At 38.0% G+C, this 23,669-nt stretch overlaps 2 protein-coding genes across 2 annotated transcripts; one reads left to right on the forward strand and one right to left on the reverse strand.

The window, feature by feature from the left end:
* Positions 1-5,778: 5,778 nt before the first annotated feature.
* Positions 5,779-13,285, reverse strand: LOC117492932 (adhesion G protein-coupled receptor E2-like). Its single transcript, XM_034143361.1, has 21 exons — positions 13,201-13,285; positions 12,909-13,040; positions 12,581-12,727; positions 12,353-12,475; positions 11,841-11,984; positions 11,581-11,727; positions 11,345-11,491; positions 11,212-11,249; positions 10,945-11,025; positions 10,678-10,707; positions 10,392-10,572; positions 10,179-10,292; positions 9,488-9,663; positions 9,214-9,393; positions 8,289-8,492; positions 7,553-7,794; positions 7,396-7,462; positions 7,125-7,216; positions 6,649-6,808; positions 6,446-6,508; positions 5,779-5,860 (listed from the first exon to the last, which is right to left on the reverse strand). The coding sequence occupies exons 1-21, from the start codon at positions 13,283-13,285 to the stop codon at positions 5,813-5,815; spliced, it is 2,601 nt and encodes an 866-aa protein (XP_033999252.1). The 3' UTR covers positions 5,779-5,812.
* A 2,634-nt stretch (positions 13,286-15,919) lies between these two features.
* gtf2f1 (general transcription factor IIF, polypeptide 1) lies at positions 15,920-23,565 on the forward strand. The gene is made up of 14 exons (XM_034143369.1): positions 15,920-15,964; positions 16,547-16,612; positions 17,076-17,122; positions 17,403-17,475; positions 18,199-18,392; positions 18,967-19,137; positions 19,243-19,448; positions 19,555-19,705; positions 19,792-19,847; positions 19,953-20,087; positions 21,742-21,812; positions 22,078-22,216; positions 22,323-22,461; positions 23,320-23,565. The coding sequence occupies exons 2-14, from the start codon at positions 16,601-16,603 to the stop codon at positions 23,522-23,524; spliced, it is 1,599 nt and encodes a 532-aa protein (XP_033999260.1). The 5' UTR covers positions 15,920-15,964; positions 16,547-16,600; the 3' UTR covers positions 23,525-23,565.
* Positions 23,566-23,669: the final 104 nt, after the last annotated feature.

The raw sequence follows: 23,669 nt of genomic DNA on the forward strand, positions 1-23,669 counted from the left end.
TATCGCATTGCTTCCTATGCGTTCGCTGTGTCAAAAAGTAATGGCACTTCAATGCTGCACCCTTGAGGCAGACGTAAACATTGTTCTGCAATCTAAAGCCAGCCATTCTGAAATATACACTCAATAGAAAAACAAAAACCTGTGCCTTTGATAGACACTTTAATGATATACATGTTTTTCACTTTAATTAAATTCCCATTTTCCACTCTGTCATCTGTAGTTATTTCAAGAATGACATCCCATTTAATAAGTTTGATTTGATGGTTTCTATTTCCTATAGTATCATAAGCAATGATGTATAACATTAAATTACTTACACGATTTATGAGAACAGGAAAACATACAGAAATGCAGGTTTTAAAGAAGACAAATTATGCTCATTTTCAGGTTCATATTTTGATCCTACTGTGACATGTTTACATGCTTTAATGTTAAAAAGGGGCTTTATTTTTCTTATACTGCCTGTGCTGTTGAGGGGAATTTAAGCCTTTGCAGACCATTTACATGCACAAAACCTATATAAACGCACTACAGCAAAGGGAAAACCCCAAAAGGCATAATAGGGCCTCTAACAATAAAAGGTCAATAGAGCAAAATTGCATTAGCTATATTAAATGGTGTGTAATCCATGTAAAAATAAACTGTAGTAATATGTATTCTGTATTTCATTAAATGCATGTCTCAGATAGAGTCCTGATAAGTACACCGCTGCTGTATAGTACTACAGTACAGTCCTGGGTGTTTTCTCCTGTTACTGGGCAATGCTACGGTGTTAACTGTAATTATGCCTCTGTGACCACTGCATGATATTTCTTAATTAATGGTTAGGGGTGAGGTAAACAGACTTTAAACAGAAAATGTTTGGCTTTGCCTGTCCCTTAAATTTGTCTTGTAAAGTTTGACTCACCTCGAAGTGTCCTAGCTCTCATGTAAATACAATACAAATGGAAAGAGATAGAAACAACTAAGACGGGAATGTTTTTACTTTAAAGAAAGTTTGTTTTTTTAGACTGTCTGACTCACGGTGTGTTTATGGAAGCTCCCACGCACAAGCAAATGAGTTAGGAGTGAAGTCTTCTCAGTAGTCGATAACACCATAAAGACTTCTTATATATGGCCCTGATTTTATAGATGTATTTCTTAAAGCCTAGTGTGTGTTATATTAATATGTTAATGTACTGGATAGATTGTACGTTTTTAAATATGTTGTGTAGGATTGTAAAACTGAAATTAATAAGCTAAACTACATCTAAAAAATGTTTGCAAAAGAGTAAAATGTCAGCACTAGGCAAGGCACGTTTATTGATATAGCACCTTTCAACACAAGGCAATTCAAAGTGCTTTACAAAAATGAAAGACATTAAGAAAATGGCATTTAAAAAGTCTAACACCAACTGTTTGAGACTTTAAAATATGACAGCTAGATCTATAAGAGACAGACAAGGATCTATTTATTATGTAGACATTCTTTTTTTGCATTAATCAAAGTAGAATTTATAAAAATGTAAATCATAACTTCAATCAGATGATTTAGTCTCAGTTCTCCCTCTTATTTCATCAGGAGTCATCATTTTTTACCCTCCTCCTTGTCCAAATCCTCAGAGATCGAAGGTGCATCTCTCTATTGAAATACATAATAATCACTATTAGTATTGTTGAAATTGACAGGCCGTTTTAGTACAAACAAATACTGCTCCAATCCACAAATACTCTACACAGTTCACACCAATGCCTGTTGGCAGGAGGCTTTATCATCCTTTTCACACTACTCAACATGGTAGAAATCAGTTGGGACTGCCTCATGTATCTATATTAATCAAAAATGTACTTATTGTACAGCTAGAGTAAATGTGAGGACTTACCACAGATCTGTCCTTTCCAAAAGAGCATGTCAGCCATCTCATGTACTCCTCTCGCACCTGTACAACCCAAAAACAATTCAATGCCATACAAAATACACAAAACTACAAACTGAAGTATTACATAAAAGTAAATATACCTGATCTACAGAACACACGCTAAAATATCCACCATATCAAAAGTTAAATATCATCTTAGCTCTTGTTTCACAAATGCAAATGAATGTTTTTTGAATTCATATAAGAAATGTATCAATAGTTAGTTTATATTTTGTGAGAATTCAAGAACGATCAAGCTGAAGACTATACCTCCTTGTTGAGCGCACAGTGGACGATGAAGAGGAAGGTGCCCTGCTGGGAGTTAAGAATTATGACAAGGACCCGGAAGCAAAGGTTTGACTGGTAGAGACCCAGCATCCAGGTACAGCCCAGACGAACTGGGCCACAATCTTGAACACAATCAACCCGTTAAGAATAAGAAAGTTCTTCAACATTCAGAACATTTCCGATCTTTATTTCTTTGCAATCTGGGTCTCAGACTCCATAGAGTAGCAAGGAACAACATTCAATTGAGCTTAATGAGGGGGGGAAAAGTGGAGTGTGGAACATTACACCCTTTTCCCCCTCAATGACCGCCATCTTGGCTTACCAACAGAAGTTGTGGGACCAGACACAACAGTGGCTCTGGTCAGCGATCCTAACATTTGGTGAGGCACAATTTGCATGCAACAAAGCCCAAGTTACATTTCTAAAATTGCCCCAGTGTTTACAGGCTAGCCTACAACATGGCAGTGTATCAGGAAGTTTATGAATTTGGACCCAGCAATAGTGCTCTCTCCTGTGTGCTGGTGAAAACAAGTTATTGTGAAAGTTCTCAATTTGATATCAGACAAAGTTAACACTTTTCAACCCCTCACTTATTTATACTTCCTTGTTAGTTTCACTTTGCCTGTAATCCCACAGTGATAAATCACTCATGTGGTGTAGAAAATGAAAAGGGCAAATATGTCATTGTGTTGCCCAGCAATCAATTGCTCTTCACTAGAAATTCAGACGGGCATTGAGGGAATTTCAACAATATTGTCAATAATTAGTGCATGTTGACTTGTTTCTCAGTTACCTAAAAATTGGTATTCAGCTAGCAAAAAAAGATCTACAAGTTATAATTGGTAAGGTTATAACTAGGGCAAGTTACATTTAAAGAATACATCAGGCTGAGCTAAATGTATTTATATTGAAATGAATGGGATGGGATATGTGATATACTCACTGCGAGGATAACAATCACAGGGCCTGTTAAAGCCCAGTTGAAATGTTGCTTCCTAGAAAGCCTGCACCTGAAACAGAATTGAACAATTCAACATAGATGCTGTCCTACAGGAGAATATTAATTCATAACATATCGTGATTTTGATAACATTTCATTTAAGGCAGATGCTATTTACACCCGGGTGTCCATAGCTAACAATGCTATTTACACCCGGGTGTCCATAGCTAACAATGCTATTTACAACCGGGTGTCCATAGCTAACAATGCTATTTACAACCGGGTGTCCATAGCTAACAATGCTATTTACACCCGGGCTACACGTTACTGTCACATCTAATCTGCTCTTCACATATCCCATGAGTTAAAATGGGGTCAAAGTGCATGAAATAGGATTATATTTTACTGAAGGTCAATATGTAAGTAGCACCAAAATGCAGATACAACATTTACCATTTGCATAGGCCTATTACTATTTTGCATTATTGTTAGCTTATTTGATCACATGTCATTAAAGCTTTCATATATTGACAAGAAACAACAAGTCACTCCCTACAAGTGACAATGTCCCATGATGCAGTGGCTGTACTTAAAAGGTTTATACAAGTCGACTTCTCCAGGACAGAGGGCCACACTCACACCTCACATGAAATTGCGGGGCTCCCAAAAGCCCGCCCTTTTTATCTGAAATAGAACAAGCAGCAAAGGGGAGAGGATTTTCTTTAGAGAGTGCAAAAACAGTGACAGAAGTTAATGGCAGTAAAATGTTTGATACAACGCCATATAATAAACAACTTTGCAGACTGCTAGTGTTAGCATGTTAGCCAGTTTACCGCTAACTTAACCCAAGTCCTTTCCCATGCAACTAAATATGACAACTTGAAATAAGAATGACTTGTGGGTTGTCAATATCCTAAAAGCAATTGCATCTAATTTGTCAGGTCTGTCATTATACATGCTGTCTTTTTTTTCTAAACCAGAAGCTTTCAACATCTGAAGCGGGCCTCCACACGCGGGCTCAAAACTGTTTTTAGGGAGGCCCAGTGTATGCTAGTGATAAAAACATACATACATTTAAGAAGATCACATTGAATAGAATAAATAGGTATGATTTGGTAAATAGGAGTGCCGTCTAGAAGTTTTTAGCAGGATGTTTTCGAGGCTCTCCTCAAAGCCATATGAAAACATGAATTCACTCACAGAAGACAAACAAGCAGGTAGAGCAGTTCATTATCCATGGGCTCACAGAACAGTCATTTTCAGTTGACCATGTGACCTCATGTTCTTTGCACAAACACAGCAAACAGGTAAATGATGACACATAGCTTTTGTTTCATACATCATCAGACAAACAGTAAGTTTAATACGTTGTCCTTAAGTCATTCTAGTGTATTTTTCTTTGATTTACCAGTGCTGAGGGTGCTGTTGTTGTGGAGAACATCTTGGCCAGAGCAAAAGTTTCACTTAACTCTTAAATACAGGAAGTGTCCAATCAGAATGTACCAAGTACATGATGGGGGGATTGGGATTTGCAGTCTGAAGATTGTGTTCATTTGTTTAGAAATGATTATCTTTTTGGGAGCTTGTGTTTTAATGTGAATAATTAACACAATATTGATACTAACAGAGGTGTTTTGCTTTGTGTATTTGAAATGTAGGTGGGGTTGCTTGTCTTTGTGTTACCCAAGTTGTTTTTTTTAAATGGTCTGATCTTTCATTGAATTTGTTCCCCTTTGTCTTTTTTTGTGAGGTTTGTTTAGTCTCTTCATTCTTGTTAAGTTAATTTTAAGATAGCATAGTCTGAATCAAGTTCTTTTGATATACATTACATTATACATCTTTTCTTTTTGCCAAGAACTCTATTACATTTATTACGAAGTGTTTGTGAAACACAACTTTATTTTTAACTCAGTCTACTCACAAAAACCAATGCATTTTCAGTTTACATCTGCAAAGGGTTTTCCACAAATGAAATGTATTAGCCGGAGAATGCCTTTATACATATCCTGTATGTGCAGGTAAGGGGTGTCGAAGCAGTCGGTTTATTTCAGTAACAAAACTGGCAAAACTCAGATTTAACAGAGATTTATTATGGACTCAAAACATTATAATGTCATAAGACAAAGTTCTTAAAATATACACATTATTTCACAAAGATACGTTGTCATGCAGCAACCAGAACACCCACTAAGGAAACGTTTCAAACAACAGCAACTTCTCTACACTAATGCTACTAAAAGCATGTACGTTTTGTCAAAAATAAATAGCTATGAGCCTTGTCACAAACATGCAGCTGTTCACTTCACAATTGAGTGATTGAAATCAGATTGTATTAGCTTTTATATTACAAAGTTGCTACAGCTATTATACATGTTTGCCTATACAATATTACTAAACAGAAACATATTTTTTAAGCAGAGGAAAATAATTGCCATGATGACAACATCATTGTTTTCAGATTTTGTTAAAATATATTGCCTTTTGTGTTATGAATACAAGTAGATACAGCTGAGGCAGACACACACAAGCATATATACATTTGATGACTTTCATGCCCTACCACAACAATGATTACAACAATAAAACATAATTAATTACTAATGGTTCAGAGTGGGTAAGGCTTGCATTTCTTCTCTCTGTCTTCCATTTCTTCTTTGTCATTCTCACTCCATCACCATTAGCTTGTTTAATCTTCAGCCTTGTCAAAGTCCTCGGAGACTGATGGTACATCTCTCTGTAAAAAAAGATCATTCAATAAATGCTAAACATTGCAGGACATTTGACATAAATCTTTATACAGATCGAAATACAAGACTTTTTGAAAAATGTCTTACATAGATTCACAGTATGCAGTAAAACCTAGGTTCATTTAGGACATTGTTTAGAATTGTTTTGTCACTTTATCACACTATATTTTTGCATTTTTAATTTTGATAGTCATTTAATAGCTACAAAGACACCTCAAAAAGAAAAAAAGGTATACTTAAATCAGTGGTGGAAGAAGTTATTTTACTCAAGAAAAGTCACATTTTTTCTGCTGCTGAATATCCTAACCTATTATTGTATATTAAACAAAATCTGTAAAGTAACTTAAGATAATTGCAGTGGAGTAAAAAGTACAATATTGGATTCCAAAATGTAGTGGAGTAAAAGTATAAAGTAGCATGAAAATACTCAGGTAAAGTACCTCAAAGTTGTACTGAAGTACAGTACTTGAATAAATGTACCTTAATGCATTTCACCACTGACTAAAAGAAATACAAACGTTTCATTTTGTTAAAGTAGTATCATGCATTGTTGTTGTGTTATTCAAACTTACCACAGATCCTTGTTTTTCCTTATTGAAAGAACAGGTCAGCCATTTAATGTATTCATCTCTAACCTAGAAAACACAATGAAATACAACTTGTTAAGCGTTATTGCTACCAAAAAGAAATATGGCTGTTTGTATTGCCTTCATTGTTAGTAGTAGTGCACTACCAAATGAAAATGGTATCAGAGTCATCTGCATAAAGAGCGTACCTCCTTGTTGAGCAGGCAGTGGACAACGAAGAGGAAGGTGCCCTGCTGGGAGTTAAGCATGATGAAGAGGACCTGGAAGAAGAGGTTGGACTGGTACAGGCCCAGAATCCAGGTACAGCCCAGTATGACAAACTGGGCCACAATCTTGAACAGAATCAGCCTACAAACAAACAATGAGAATTGAATGAGCTTTCATGTTAAGAATTGTGGAAACTGAATTTTTAACACTTTTTACATTGCCACTTCCTCTATCATTTGGCCAACTTTACATAACAAAGTATAAATACATTAAGGATAGAATATTCAATTGTTAATCTGCATAAGACTATGAAAAACATTCAAATGGACATTATTTATATACTGTCATATATGGTTATACTGTAATTACAATATATACGAATTGTCACCTTCAACTAACTTGTTTTTATCTTTCATATCTATGCAAAGCCAACCTAGAACATATACACTGTACATACGTGGTGTCTTTAGACTGAGAAACACCGCTCTTCATGTTGACCAGGGTGGGTCTCAGACTCCATAGAGTAGCAAGGAACAATATCCAATTGAGCTTCAAGAAAAAAAAGATGAGTCCACAGCTGGAAAAGACTACTCTTTATAGACTACCACTGCTTAACCTTTTCACTGTCAGATTTCTGGCTAATCACTGCATGTTCCAGGGACATTTCATTTTGTGGCTCCCCATCAACAATTATAACTTACAACTTACAACTATGAGGGGATACTCACTGCAAGGATAAGGATCACAGGGCCTGTTAAAGCCCAGTTGAAATTGCGCGTCCTAGAGAGCCAGCACCTGAAACAGAATCAAACAAACAATCCATGCAACATAGATGTTGTCCTACGGGAGAATATGAATGTATTCATTACTGTTTGTCTCACTCACACTTCTGCCGCAGTTGCACCATATCCGTCTGAATATATCACTGCTGAAACACCCACAATCACAAAGGGAACACCGTAGCCAATCACAAAGAGAATTGGCTTGGGGAGGCCATCTCTCTGGATGACCTGCACCTTGGTGAGTCTCCGCACCAACAGGTGAAGCTGTAGTGCCTCCAGCAGCATCCACACAAAACCTGCTACAATTAAGAAGTGCAGGAGCCCCGCCATGACGGTGCAGGCCAGCTGTGGAGACACAAGTAGTACCGTGAAAACAAAGTGAAATTGACCTCAGCAAAGGAGGGTTCAGGTAATACATGTCTGAAAGACCTTATCAAGTATTTTTTTAATAAAGAGTTTCTATTATTTTTGGGAGGGTTTTTTCTTTCCTGTAGTGTGTTATAAAGGTTTTTGTCCATGATAATAGTCTGCATAGGCTAAAATCCCAATGTTCACACATTTTGTACATTATTAACTAAGGGGCAGGACATCTCTAAGCGGTTGACCAATCACACCAGACCGGGCCAGCTAACCAATCAGAGCAGATTGGGCTCTGGTTTCAGACAGAGGGTGAAATGAGGTGCTGCAGGCACAGGCAGTATGAGACAAATAAAGCATTTTCTCTACAGTAAAGCATGTACACTTGTCACAGTAGAGGCACAAAATACAAATATGAACCTGAAAATTAGCATAATAGGGCCACTTTAAAACAAAATCGATTGCATTTTGTCTTACTGTACCTCTTCATCAGTATATTTGTCATTCCACAGCAGCAGCAGATGGGAGAAGAAGAGGCAGATGCAGAGGTTAAGACGGGCGGTGTTGTTGATCTTGGGGTTCCAGCTACACAGGAGGAAAGTGAAGATGGCCAAACCAAAGAAGAATAATCCGACAATCACGCAGATTCTGTTTAGCCACTCTAAGAAAGGATTTGGTGGTGCCGGCTGAAAAGACACAACACACAGGCAAACGCATACTGTGATCAAACTGGCCTTATGAGGGGGAACCTGTATTAGCAAATGTACCCCCACACACCAATCATTAAAGGTCACCTATTATGCAAAATAATAAAGACAACAGGATCCACTTTTTCATGTCTTTTCTACATCAACATGTGTCCCCTCTGTGGAAAGAGATTCTGAAAGTTTCAGGAAAAAAGATTCTCTCACTTTTTGTCCTGATCCATTTATATAAAAACCTGTCTGAAAATGAGCTGATCAGATTTCTGACACTTTATGATGTCATAACGATTTTTTGGCTTGTGTAACCATTAGCCAATAACCAACCAAGGTAACCCCCCCTCCACCTTATCACCTGAATCTCCTCCTAGAGCACCATTGTGTTCTTTTTAACCAAATATCTCTCAGAGGGGCGTGGGGAGTGGCTCCTTATTTTCATCTAAAGTAACAGACAGAGAATCAGCACTTTTGAAACAGGGCTGAAACAGAGGGGATTATGGGATGCTACAGTGGGTGATCTGTTGGATATTTCAAGCCAAACACTTCAGAGACATGTTTTGTATATATCTGAGACCTATTATATATTTATAAAAAACAGTATAATAGGGGACCTTTAATACCTCCCCAATCTGCATGATGAAAAAAATCTATTAGGATTTTGACATTGGCAACAATATTTGACCATACACAAAAAAACCTGACATACATCCCCAATCTGCATGATGAGGGCGAATGTGGATAGGTGGGAGCAGCTGCACACCGTGTAGTTTTCATTGGTGTATGCAACCCAACAGCCGTCCACTGACCAACTCATCGTGTCTTCCCCTATCTCCTCTGTTTTCTCCTCCCAGTAGACACAGGTCATCAAACCATTTTCAGGTGCTGTCTGATGAAACCAGTGAAAGATTTTAAGATATGTTGAAAGATATCATGTTGTATCTTATCTTAAAAGGCAGGTGGATGGATCAATTGGGAATCACCTTCTTATGTTGGATGGTGAAGTTGACAGGCTCGGTGAGGTTGGTGTTGTTCATTGACGTTAAGATGGCAGTCATGACATCCGAGTACATCTCTGTCTGGTTCTCTGTTTTAAAGTATTGATGGCTAAGAAGACTCTCCATCCCATTTAATGTCATGAAGGCAACTGATGCAGAACCTGGGAGTGGCCACAAAGTGAAGGGGTTCACTTAAAATACAACATATTTTTTTATTTTGTGCATGTTTTAGCCCATTTCACATAATTTACATTAATAATTGTTAGCCATTTTCCAACAGCTCTGAATGTCTTTTTTCCCATGGGTAAGCTAACACAGATTTTCTTCAGTTTATATACTGTGTCAGGTCGACTTAAAAATGAATCTAACTAATGCATGCAGAATTAAAACATACATATGGCAGACTAAAGATAAGTTATCTGTGCGTTTTTATACAAGGACAAAATGACCTTGTATTTTATACCTGTGTTATTCATGTTAATTTGATTATCTTCTTTTTTTTTGGTGCCATTTTATAATGTGTTTCCACTGCACTATTTCTTAATGCTCTTAATGTCTTTCATTTTTGTAAAGCACTTTGAATTACTTTGTGTTGAAAGGTGCTTTATGAATAAAATGGCCTTGCCTTGCCTTGTATTATTTGTATCAACTATTTAATGACATGATTTTTTCTCACCATTGTTGTTGTTGGCCAGATCTTCCAGGTTGATCTCCATGGTGTTATTGTTGGCTGAGAGAGAACTAATCCCTGCATCGTGGACTCCAGGCCCGATACTTTCTACACTTAATTCTAACACACAGGTTAGTCTTTAGAATTTGATTTGATTTGATATCCACCCAGTTAATATAGACGACAGTAAATATCTTAACTAAGATTAACATTCCTTACCCACTGTTTCAGTCTTCACATTAGTCTTGGTTTGGTTCACCACTGGCTGCACCATCGCCGCTATTAAACGGTCTGAGATGCCCAGGATCACACTGCCAGTCTTGCCGTCTCCTGCGCTACTCACCTTGCTTGACCTCCTTAACCTGCTTGACTTAACACGTGGTCCAACACCTGACACTTCCTGCAAAAATAATACATAAATATTTCAATAACTCGCCTGCCTGATAATGCTAACTGAGAGTAGGATTAAAGCCTCATATAGCTGCACAATTGTTAGCAGAAATACCATGGATGCTGCGAAGCTGTTTGTCACAGTCTGTAGAGAAAGCACACAAAAAAGGAAGGAAAATAAAGATGCAGTGTCATCCATGTGCATCTCACTTCAGAGCCATGCACAATGGTAGAATCACATAAATAGCTAAATTCTTAATCGTTATTTGTAGGACTAATAACATAACCTTCTATGCGTTAATATTGTAAAGCGAATTATCTATCATAAAAGTACATTTTCAAGGCTTTCTTGGAAAGTACCAGCACTCTTGTTTTTACTTACCGCCGGTGGTAAAAAGTCGCCTACATGTTCTTTCAACTGGTCGTCCATGTTGCCAAGAAAAGCTCTCTCTTTTGTTTGTCCCTACAGAAAATACACAAATGTCACCTCACATTCAAAAACGCTTCAATGGGTTTTTAAGTGTATTCAAACATTGAAATAGTTTGGCATATTTGGTTTTCACATTTGGCATCTGCAATTTCAATTACATTTTAACAAAATCCTACGACACAAGTAAGAAGACAGTGCCACTTTGTTGGCGATATTTACCTCTGGGGGTTTTATTTCTTCTAAAAAGCTCTCAATAGCTGTTGAACGAAACGAGACAAACGATCAGTAATTAAGCACATCAGGATTTGTTAGTGTGCTGTTAATACTGTAAATCGATGAATCCTCAGCTCACTTTGACAATATGTGAATCCGACTGTCCAAACAATTCCGGTTGAAGGGAATAATCCATCAGGACAAGAACAATAAAAGGTCCCTAGTACATTAGTGCACACAGTGTCTTTACCACATATACCAGGGTTCTCATAGCACTCATCTATATCTGTTGTTGGAGAGAGAAAACACAGTTAGACACTTAATAGTAAAGATATATGATAACAAAATCAGACTTAAAGTGATGTGTGCACACACCTGTGCATGGGTTATTATAGCTGGCAATCACAGCTAGCTTATTGAGTCGAAAACCATGGAAGCAATCGCAGAAGTAAGAACCGATGGCGTTTGAGCAGTTGGAATAGGGACCACAGATCGGGGGAACTTTGGCACACTCAACAACATCTGCCAGTCAAACAACACACAAATGAAACAATAATCCAGTCAGCTTTGTATGGGACAATTGAGTTGCAATTTTCCATCTGCTTTTAGATCTTGAAAAACATAAATTCAAATACCGATACAGATGTTGGTCAAGCTGGGTTCTGCAGCTGGGTCAGTCGGTGCGTACCCCACTTGACATTTACAGGTATAAGCTCCGGGAATGTTAATGCAAATAGATTCAGGACCACAGATGGTGATGTTTAAACACTCATCAATATCTGAGGAAGCAATGGTTAACACAGTAAGCGTTAAATTGTGAAAATACAAAAAATGAATGGGAATAAAGTGATTTCATTACAAAATAAAAGCACTGAAAAGGGGTTTTAACAAAGAAGTACATAACTCAAAGTTCATAAGTATGAACCATGTTTTACTTTAAAAACAGCGTAGCCTATCTGGTGATGGTGAGGGCTGGAGTGAAATCAGGTACAAGAGTCTTGTTCTTGAATCCAGTAAACACTAACTACTGTTGAGGTGAGCATCTTAGTTCAAGAGGTGCATTGCAATCAATTTAATTATGTTCTTTTTGTTGGTGGTATTATATTTTTTTTACACATTTTCTGGATTCATTACATTTAACACTGACCTTGGCAATCACGTGTTGCTTCAGTTACAAGCTTGTAACCATCATCGCATTCACACGCATAACTTCCCACGTTGTTGGTACAGGCACCCGGTCCACAGATTTCATCGCAACACTCGTCATAATCTATAAAGCAGAACAAGCAACTGTAATCCATGTTTGTATATCAGCCTGAAAAATGTAATGTCATTGCATCTCATTACTGACAGGGACACATTTTTTAATTGACACCTGTGCATTGGTTGGTCCCTGAAGGTGGTGATGTTCTGTTTGTTGCAATGTATCCAACCCAACAGGTACATGTGTATGACCCTATGGTGTTGGTACAATTTGAGTAAGAACCACACATGTCTGAAGTCTTCAGGCACTCATCACTATCTGACAAGAGAAATCAGGAGTTAAAATTGGGAAATATATTACATGCTCACGGAATGCAGACTGTAAGTTTATATGAAACATCTTAATGAACTTTCATCAAAACAAAATGCAAAGAGATAGTTATAGCCATAATAAATCACACTGTGATTAAGTGCATTTTAGATTTGATAAATCTACTTACCAGCACAACCATATGAATCTGGTGTGGGGAGGTGTCCAGGGGGGATTTCATACCCAGCAACACAGACGCACCCTCCAGTATATGCGCACTCAGCTTGTGGTCCACAGGAATCCAAGATACACTCAGAATGATCTAAAAAAGATATACCACACACACACACACACACACACACAAACACACACACACACCAAGATTTAATTAGGTATTCTTTAACTACAGTTAGCAGCATACAGGACATGTCTTCACCCAAATATAAAGGCAAGGATGAAGATGAGTTATCATCATTACTTACAGGTTGCATAACCTGCAAAAGGGGTGACTGGATTAGCTATTGGTTTATATATGTAGAATCCTTCAGGACAGATGGTTATGCTCATGCTAATAGCATCACGAGTACAAAATTCCAAAACTGATTCATACGCGACCCCGTCTGCTGGAGTTGTTACAGTTATGGGATATGCATAGTCAATAAAAATGGCGAAAGTGAAACCAGCGCGAGGTTCTGGAGTGCAGGTTTTAATGACTTGGTCTCCACCGATTCCAGTGAAGCGCCACCATCTCCCAGTAAGAGCTGTATCATTCTGTGGGTACCCGGGAAAGGTAGTTGATTCAAATAAGTAGTTGCGCCATGTTTCAGTTATGTTTGTGTATCCATCACAAGAACCTGCATGAAACAGCAAAATGTATATCAATAGTATATAACACAAATGTGCAGTATTTCATCTATAACAAAGTCTTTATATCTGATGTTTAAAATTGAACATCATTCTTACCAGCTGTAAAAGTACAATTGCCGAGGATGAAAAGAGAACCTTTAAAGCAAAAAGACATAAAGTATTGTTTGAATTACTTCTTAGAAAGTCTTTACATTATTTACATTTGTGTGAGATTTAATATATAAAAGTATCATATAATTAACTCAATCATGAAATAGTTATGCATGTAAAAAACTGAACAAAAATTACATCAGCCTCTGTTATAACAATACACTAGATTGACAAAAATGTACAGTATTATTGTTTTATTTGTAAATAATTGCAGTTGGTTGAAAGGAAAAATCAAACAAACGTATCCAAATTGTATGTTTCTCTGGTTGCATATTGAAATCCAGACACAAATGTAAAAATAATTGTGCAGCCTTAGCAGGTTTATACTCAGTGAAAATAATAGATTCTCATTATTACTTATTTAATGTAAATCTTAGTTAATTGTCACACATTATTAACAATATGAAACATGATTTAACTCACCGAGGAGAAGTGAAAAGGCACAGCACTTCATCGTGACAGATCCGACTCCACAAAACATCAATCACTAGTTTCTAATCTTTGTATACTGTAAGTACATTTTGGAAATTTGCACAGCACCCAAACACTGTTTTCACAGGGTCCGATACCAATGCAAAAGCCAATGCAAATTGGAAAAGCTCAAGTGTAACAGCTTCCACCAAGACACAAGGAGAGCTCTTAAAGGCACGCAGCAACACAATAACAAGACTCACTAATTAATAATAATTCACCATATGCTTAGTAGCACAATGGTGAAAACATTTTTAAATTAAGAGTGAACATGTTCCATATTTCACAGAGTAATAATATTTTAAGGAAGCCAGCATCAGCAGCAAACAGGGGCATGTTTATATGGACCAATCAGAGGGATTGTTTAATTGGCCACTCAGATTAGTCAGAATCAGAATCAGAATACCTTTATTAGTCCCACGGAGGGGAAATGTACGTAGTTACAGCAGAAAAAGAGCCACAGACAGCTTAATGTTGTTACATACATTAAAGTACTAAGTTATGATATAATAAAAAATATAATAAAAAATAAAAAGTTACATAATTTTCAAAATGCACGTCCTGTAACAGTTCTTAGGATTTAGCAGCCAGGTATATATTACACAGTTATTAACGGCATATATATATATATATATATATATATATATATATATATATATATATATATATATATATATATTGCACATATAGGCATAGCACATATTGCACATAGATGGATGGTATTTAACAGCAGCAAGTTACACAATTTACAAAATACACATATTGTAACAGTTCTAAGGATTTAGCAGCTAGGTATATATTACACAGTTATTAACGGCATATATATATATATATATATATATATATATATATATATACATATTGCACATATAGCACATATTGCACAGTTGGTTAGTATTTATTTAGCAGCAAGGGGTGATAGTCGTTTCAATTGGCCAATCAGAGAGCTCGTTTCAATGTGCTAATCAGAGGGCTTTTTCAGTAAGCCAATAAGAGGGTTCGTCCCGATGGGCTAATTAGAAGGCTTGTTTTAATTGGGCCAATCATGTGACTTGTTTAAATGGGCAAATGAGAAGGCTTGTTGCAATTGGCCAATAAGGGGGCTGATTTGAATAAAAAGTTGAAGCATCATAAGACATTTAACAGAAAGTATTATTTGCTAGTATGCAAGACTGTCTAAAAGTGGTTTCGTTTGCCTCCAAATATGGCCCTGTGTGCCAAAGCAAATATACAAAGTAACGTTCCTACTACTTCTATTTAGTTTTGCCATAATCAACCTGTCAGTATTTGTTGTCAAGAGTGTTCTGCCCTCGTGTGGTCAACTTGGTGAACTAGATCTGTACGCCACTAGAAATAAGGTAACAACACAAAGTTCACGTCCGTTAACAAGATAAATTATAATGTGGACAGAGATTTAGTTATAATAATTAATAATGATTGATACGGAGTCTGCCCTCCGGATGGCTTTGAACACTGGCATTGCAAGAGCCATAACTCGATGCTACTCTGTTACTTTTAAATACCACTGAGATAGTAACGACTATGGTGTAATTATTTCAGAAACGAAATATGTATAATATTATGAATCGAGCCATAGTAGCAGTGTGGTTATGTGGAATAGTAAAACTAGCCTGAAGAAGAACATTACACACCCAATCCCGCTCCGGACTGCTAGGAACCATATGAGTAGTCTAATGTTTCCTGTCGACGCTTTATATGAACGGAACGATTTCAGAGGGGAGTAATCAACGCAAACCGGTAATTCAGATGCAAATATTCTTAATGCTGTTAAACTTTTTTTCTATATGTGAGCACCCTAAGGTTTGCATTTTTGCGTCCCTTCATTTTACACGAACGCCATTTGATTTGGCTGTAACCTAGTAACGGTTAGCAGGACTATAATGAAACGGGTTGCTATGCGTGTTGATACTGTTGATGTTAGCATCAAATGCTACCATCCACGGTTCATAAACCGCTCAGAGACGTTATCAAGCTTAATTTTACGCTCACTGACAATTGTATTCGTAATTTAACAGTATGTAACTCTCATGGACATGGGACCAGTGTTTTATGTGCACATGAACTATTGCTACAGTCGATTAAAGCTAAATATAACAAGTCTTTGTCAGCTTGCTAAGTGTTACTATTTCTAACAGACACTGCTTTAGCTACATACATTACTATGCACAGCTGCTTTGGATACATTGCCACTTACCAATAACACATGGATGAATACTAGGGCCACTTTACTTTTGATTTATATGTAACGTGTTTTAAAGTCACATCAAACCGCTGTGTGGAAACAAAGCCTTTATTAACCCATTTTTCCTGTTATCACAGTGAACCCACTGGCCAACTGTTGATGTGTTAGTTTATCCACAGAGACGACCAACCATGACTTCACTGGTAAGTTTTCACTCTTTTGACTTTCAACAACAAAATACAAAATGTCTCTTTTGCCCCTGTTAATGAAGTCTGCTTGTGCAGTGATGTAATCTTATGACAAGTTAACAGTCATGCAGCTACAAGTAAGTGGCCTTCACCTATATATTTATATTATTTTATTTAACCAAAAAGTCCCATTCAGATCAAACATGTATTGTACAACCTGGCCATGGTCGCAATTGGATAAAAGCACTCATTAAAACTCAACATGTGCGAAATGATATGCAAACACTTCCACATAAAACAGAAGCAGAAGGAAAAACACACGCCTCCATTACCACATTTTTTGATGCCCTTAAACTTATCATGAATACAGCATTTTATTTTTCATTTATGTTCAAAATAGGAGGTGGTCTGTTTTGGTGCTGCATGTCATTTAAATGGCATCACATATGGAAAGATAAAGCCTTTGTTTGTCTTACAGGGGAGCAGCAGTTCCCCGTCCACAGAATACACAGTGCGAGTCCCAAAGTGAGTACCATGCAAATATCCCAAGAAAAATGTCCGCACAAGCCTTGTACACATATCACCACTTTGTGTGTGTTAAAATGATTACATTTCTTTTTGTTATTGGTGTTTTGCAGACGTTCAATTAAATAAAAGCCCTATCCGCCAGATGCTGTTATATATGTTTATAAATCAATATGGATTTATTGGACTGAGTTGTTTTTCTGTTTTATGTAGTGGTTCGTGCATGGAATTGGTTATGATCAGACAATACATTTATTTCTGTATTCTGTTTGTCTCCTAGAAACACCAACAAGAAGTACAGCATTATGGGTTTCAATTCAGGAGACAAGGTCAACTGTTCTGCCTGGACACAGGTGGGTTTCATGTCAGTGTATTTTCATGTGACAGACATTTCCTGTGTGGTGGGGCATGAGTCAATACTGAAAGAGAGAAACGACACAAAGAGTGTAGGAGGAGATAAAGAATACAGCAATATGAACATGGGATAAAGCCATGCTCAATGTAACGTGTTTTAATAAGGGGATTTATCTCACTGTGTTCATATCATCATATCAATACTGTCAATATAATTTTTCCAATGTCTTTGAGAGTTAAATCAATAAAGATTGAGATATTTCAGAAATACACTTTTTAAAATATTGATTGGAGAGTTTGGTCTATTTAAATGCTACTGAAGGTACATTTAGCATGACACTGCAGGTGAGTGGGGAAATATGTGATACACTTTATTCTCCCTGTGTCACCATCCCTAGCTGCGTGCTTACGTTAAAGCAATTATTACTTTTTGGACTGCAAGTTTCCTTTCCATATTAAGTTTAAATACACGAATGAATCATTAAGTAACGTTTTCTTTAGGTGCATTTACGATAAATCTACAGAAGATAAGAACCAAACTGAAATGAACAAAAAGAAATTGTATTGTAAATGTTTCGACTAGTCTGAAAGAAATGTTATGTAAGGAAGAAGCCCAAACTCTTAAAATTAACCAGTGCATAAATAATAATATTCGCCTTTTAATTAGCAGCCACGTGGTCCATTGTTCAGTTTTGCAATTCTCCCTACCTCTCCTTTGCCAGGCTCGTATGGAAAGAGACATGAGTGCTCGGCGGATATATGGGGAAGAAGAGTCGGTGGATGGCGCGGCTGGCAGTGAGTTTGGCAAAAAGCAGCGCGAGGAATCACGGCGGAAGAAGTATGGCATTGTGAAGCGTGAGTTCAAAGTGGAGGACCAGCCCTGGATTCTCAAGGTCAATGGCAAGGCCGGCAAGAGGTGAGGAGATAGACGCTGATGTATCTTCAGCATCGTACTTTTTAACATGTATACGTCTGGAGGGAACACCTACATATTTGTGATGTAATTTATATGTTTTCATATTAGTTACTTTATACATGTATCTTTCAGCCATCCACTTGTCATTTTGAAAAGTTCTTGCATGTGTTCTATTCAGTTTAAACAGCCAGCTCACAATGCAGTGCCTTGCGAAAGTATTAACCCCCCTTGCGCCACCGTCCTGACGTCAGGACAGTGTTCAAATACGGATCAGTTTTGATCAGATCCGTTGCAGGCCCTTTTTTAGAGATTTGGGTATGGAGGAAAATAGAGAGGGTTGTGTTTTCTGACACTTGGTGAGTTCCCTGGAACACCGGGGACACATATTCATGTATTAAATACGTACAAAAGTGCATTTTGCATGATAGGTCCCCTTTAAGTTTGTCGGGTTGTGCTGAAGTAGAGCAATCTTCAAGTCTTTACCAAAGGGTCTCCACGAGTGTGTATATGCAGGTCTGTTGGGGAACCCTTCCTGTTTGGATTACAGCACTTCTCTCCCTCTGTCTGTGTCCAGGTTCAAAGGTCTAAAGAAGGGTAGTGTTACAGAAAACGCGTCCTACTACATCTTCACACAGTGTCCCGATGGGGCGTTTGAGGCCTTCCCCGTCAACGGCTGGTACAACTTTGTACCACAGGCCAAGCACCGAACGCTCACTGCTGAGGAGGCGGAGGAGGAGTGGGGCAGGTGAGAGGGGGGTGGAGGAACAGGGAGGGATGTTTTGTTTGCAGTAAAGGAAAAGCAAACTATAAGTACAAACATTTCATATCAGACATTATCTTCGTTTTACAGACGAAACAAGGTGGTGAATCACTTCAGCATCATGCTTCAGAGACGTTTCCGGGAGCAGGAGCGCGGCTGCGATGATGACGACGATGAGAACGAGAAGGGTGGGAAGAAGAAAAAGAAGGGAGGGAGAGGGGGCGATCTGCGCATTACCGACCTGGAAGAAGACCTGGAGATGAGCAGCAGCGACAGTAACAGCAGTAACGGGGATGGTAAGTAATCAATCATCTCAAGTTCTGACATACTTATCCACATTTTTACTCCCTGTCATCACGTGATTTTCCTTTTTTTTTTTCTCCTCCCCTTTTCATTGAACAGATGGAGAGAGCAAACCAAAGAAGAAGAAAGAAACAGGGAAAGGAAAAGGGAAGAAGAAGAAGAAGAAGAGCAGTGACAAAGAGGCCTTGGAGGACAGTGATGACGGAGACAACGAGGGTCTAGAGGTGGATTACATGTCAGATGAGAGCAGGTCAGACACCCCACACTATACAAAAACCGTTTTTGCTTGTTGTATTTCTTCTTTGAATAGTTTGAAACTCTGTTTTCCTACTGCAGTTCAGACGAGGAGCCAGAGAAGGGGAAGATGAGCAAAGGAGAGGACCACCCCAAAGGTCCCACTTTGACTGTATTTCCATGTTTATGGCCTAACTGCTACACTGAATGAATGATTTAGTAAATAACTTGTTCTATATCCAATATTTGTTCTCCTTTTACAGGAATAGACGAGGCGTCTGAAAGTGAGGAAGAGAGTGAGGAGGAGAAACAGAACGAAGAGGAAACGAAAGAGGAGGAAGAAGAAGAAGAGGCGAAGACAAAAACGCCAGCTCCAGCAGAAAAGAAGAAGAAAAAAGGTACAGAACTCGTAACGAAAACTATGACGAAAAATGTTCGTCAACGACCTTTTTTACATGACTGAGACGATGACGAGCTAAAATTAGATTCTTGATAACGAAAATTTGACGAAATGTATATTTAGTTTTCGTTGACGAGACGAGACGGGACTAAGGTGTTAATGGTGGACTATCGGACATTCAAAATGCAGGGTATTTCCCCCCAAGTGTCCGTCTTGTCTGTCAAAATGCATCTTACATTTCTAACTTGCAATATCATTATTTCCGCTCTCTTCACTCCAGAAGAGCGATCTCCCTCTCTCTGTGTGTGCGGGGGGCGGGGCCTAACAGACACGCTGCAGCGGCAGAGATCTGCCGGGGACCGAGCGTTCAGAGAGTATAGAGACACTCTACAAGACTCGATGTGGACAAAGCTCGTTTGCCATGTTTTCGCGTTAGCGCGTTGACACGAGTAGAGTAGTCTGTCCAAACAGCCGGCCAAAAGGCGTCATATTCAGTCGGAGAAATGCACAATTTTCGACTTCCTTAACTCGTAGCTCTGTTGCCCCAATTACGAGTAACGTTATCACATCAGGTGTGCAGAGGTGGGAGAAGTACTCAGATCTTGTAGCTAAGTAAAAAAATACCATAGTGTAGGAAGAGTTCCTCAAGTCAAAGTATTCTCATCAAAATATATTTAAAGTAGCAACAGTAAAAGTAGTCATTGTGCAGATTGGTCCATTTCAGAATAATATGATATATTTTATAATGATTGATCATTAAAGTGTTCTCAAAGCTAGTAAAGGTGCAGCTAGTTTGAATGACTTTGTATACTGCAGGGTAGCTTGTGAATTTACTCCAGGTGGAACTAAAGTCTGATTTAACACTTGATTATATTTCACATCATTCATCCACATCTGTAAAGTAACTAAAGGTATTAAATACATGTAGTGGAGTAGAAGTGCACCATTTAACTATGAACTGTAGTGGAGTAGAAGTACACAGTAGCAAAACATTTAAATACTCCAGTAAAGTACAAGTACCTCAACATTTTACTCAAGTACAGTACAATATTTTAACATAATTATATATATTTCATTTATTTCACATTTAAATAAAGCAATTAATTCGGTTAACAATTTGTTAGTTTTTTCCTTTAAAAAATAACAAAAAGTAAATACAAGAATACCGTTAAAGTACCGGATCGATAAGCAGTATTGATAAGACTAGTAGTACCGTAGAAAACCTTAATGATACCCATCCCTAGATATTACACAAGTAAAGTGTTAAGAGAGTGAAATGTTGCTTTACGAATTTCAACACTTGATGCGGTCACCTTGATTACAATGTCAGATACCTGTATTTGCCTAACTGAATTGGTTTAAAGAGAGAAAACATTTTGACTAAAAGTTGACTAAAATGTAATTTTTCATCGACTAAAAGTAGACTAAAACGTTTTGAGTTTTCGTCGACTAAAACTAGACTAAAACTATGAAGGATAGAAATGACTAAAATGTGACTAAAACTAATAACCATTTTCGTCTAAAGACTAAGACTAAGACTAAATCAAAAACAGCTGCCAAAATTAACACTGGGTCGGACACAATGCATACACAATCTGTTCTGCTTGAGGAAGGTCGAATCAAATGATGGTCTCTGTGGTTCTGTGTCACAGACAGCAGCGGCGAGTCAGAAACCTCAGACGACAGCGACATCGAGGGAGAGACGGCCTCAGCTCTGTTCATGGTGATTAGTGTGTGTGTGTGTGTGTGAATATTTTCCATTATGGTAATTATGAACGTCAGCAGAGTGTGTACTTACTCATTTAAAAGGTCGATATGCATGAAATGATGTGTATTGTTTTCATACTGTCTTTTTTTTTATTGTAATCTATAACTTATTCATTATTGTTGCACTACTATATATATTGTTTCATACTTATTTATTGTGACAAAACCCAGTTTCCCCCCGGGATAAATCAAGTGTTTCTGACTTTCTTTTCCTTTCTCAGAAAAAGCGCACGCCTCCAAAGCGCGGAGGACGCGGCTCTGCAGGAAGCTCAAAGGCCGGCAGTCGCCCCGGGACCCCGTCCATAGACTCCGCCGCCACCTCCAACACACTCCGAGCTGCTGCCAGCAAGCTGGAGCAAGGTCCTGGATCATACACACACATTCATTATAACTAAATAAGACACTTGACATATAACTATGAAAGCTCTCGTTCTTCCATTCCATCTAAAATCTCTATTCCTTGCAGGTAAGAGACCGCCTCCGGGCCCCAGCACGGACTCACCTGCTGCCAAGAGGCTGAAGATGGAGCCCAGCAGTCAGAGCCCCGTCCCCTCTGGGAAGAGTACGCCTCAACCCCCGCCTGGGAAATCTACTCCTAGCTCAAGGTACTTCACTATAACCAGTCAGACCATTTTTTTATTATTATTTTGTTTATTCCACACATGGCAGTTATTTTAAAACAAAACATGTACACTTAACAAAACATGTACACTTAACAAAACATGTACACTTTACAAAACATGTACACTTTACAAAACATGTACACTTAACAAAACATGTACACTTTACAAAACATGTACACTTTACAAAACATGTACACTTTTTATAGCGCATGGTGGAAAGTAGCAGGGAGAAGAACATCTTATTTTACCTGCCCCTTTTTAGGCATTTCACTTTTCTCCGATTACAATGCAAGTCAAATGTAATATGTATGTAATGTAAATAACTTCCTAGTCTGTCATTCCCAATCTCAAAGCTATTCAGTTTATTAGAATTGAAGCCTCAGGTCTAGATCACATTTAAGAAGATTGAAGACTCTGTATTCAGACATCGTTCCATATTTACAGAAAGAATGTGTGCATGGAGACTTGAACCAGTGACCATCCGGTTCCCAAGCCATGTCCTTAAAAGCTAAGCTTCTGCTGCCATATTTCATCTCAATCTCAATCTTTATTCATTTATAAAGCACATTTAAAACAACCTCAGTTGACCAAAGTGATGTACAGGGAACACATATAAAATAGCACAATAGGCGTAAAATAATAGAACAATAATTAAAAACGAGATAAAAAGCACAATAACTTGAGACATATGAAAACACATACAAATATCAAAATGCTAATATTACAAGCCAGTGCAAAGAGGTGAGTTTTTAGCTGAGATTTAAAACGTTTTTTTTTTAAATATGTAACTTTTGTGAACGGGATAAAAACGATGTTCTTTTCTCTCCGTCTCCTCAACAGTGACGTGCAGCTAACAGAGGAGGCGGTGCGGCGCTACCTGATCCGTAAACCGATGACCACCAAAGACCTGCTGAAGAAGTTCCAGACCAAGCGCACGGGTTTGAGCAGCGAGCAGACGGTCAACGTGCTGGCTCAGATCCTGAAGCGCCTCAATCCCGAGCGCAAGAACGTGAACGACAAAATGCATTTCTACCTAACCGAATAAGCGATGGAAGAAAGGTATTAAGCGGCAGGGGGATGGAAAAGGGAGGGGGGGGGTGGGGGGAATTAACCTCTTCAGTCAGAAAAGTACGATCTGTGGAAGAGAGGCTTTGTGTCCGTGTCTTGATTTAGTTTTTCTTGCACTGAAA

Source organism: Trematomus bernacchii, unplaced genomic scaffold (genome assembly GCF_902827165.1).
Source record: "Trematomus bernacchii unplaced genomic scaffold, fTreBer1.1, whole genome shotgun sequence".
In the NCBI taxonomy this organism is placed as follows: Eukaryota; Metazoa; Chordata; class Actinopteri; order Perciformes; family Nototheniidae; genus Trematomus; species Trematomus bernacchii.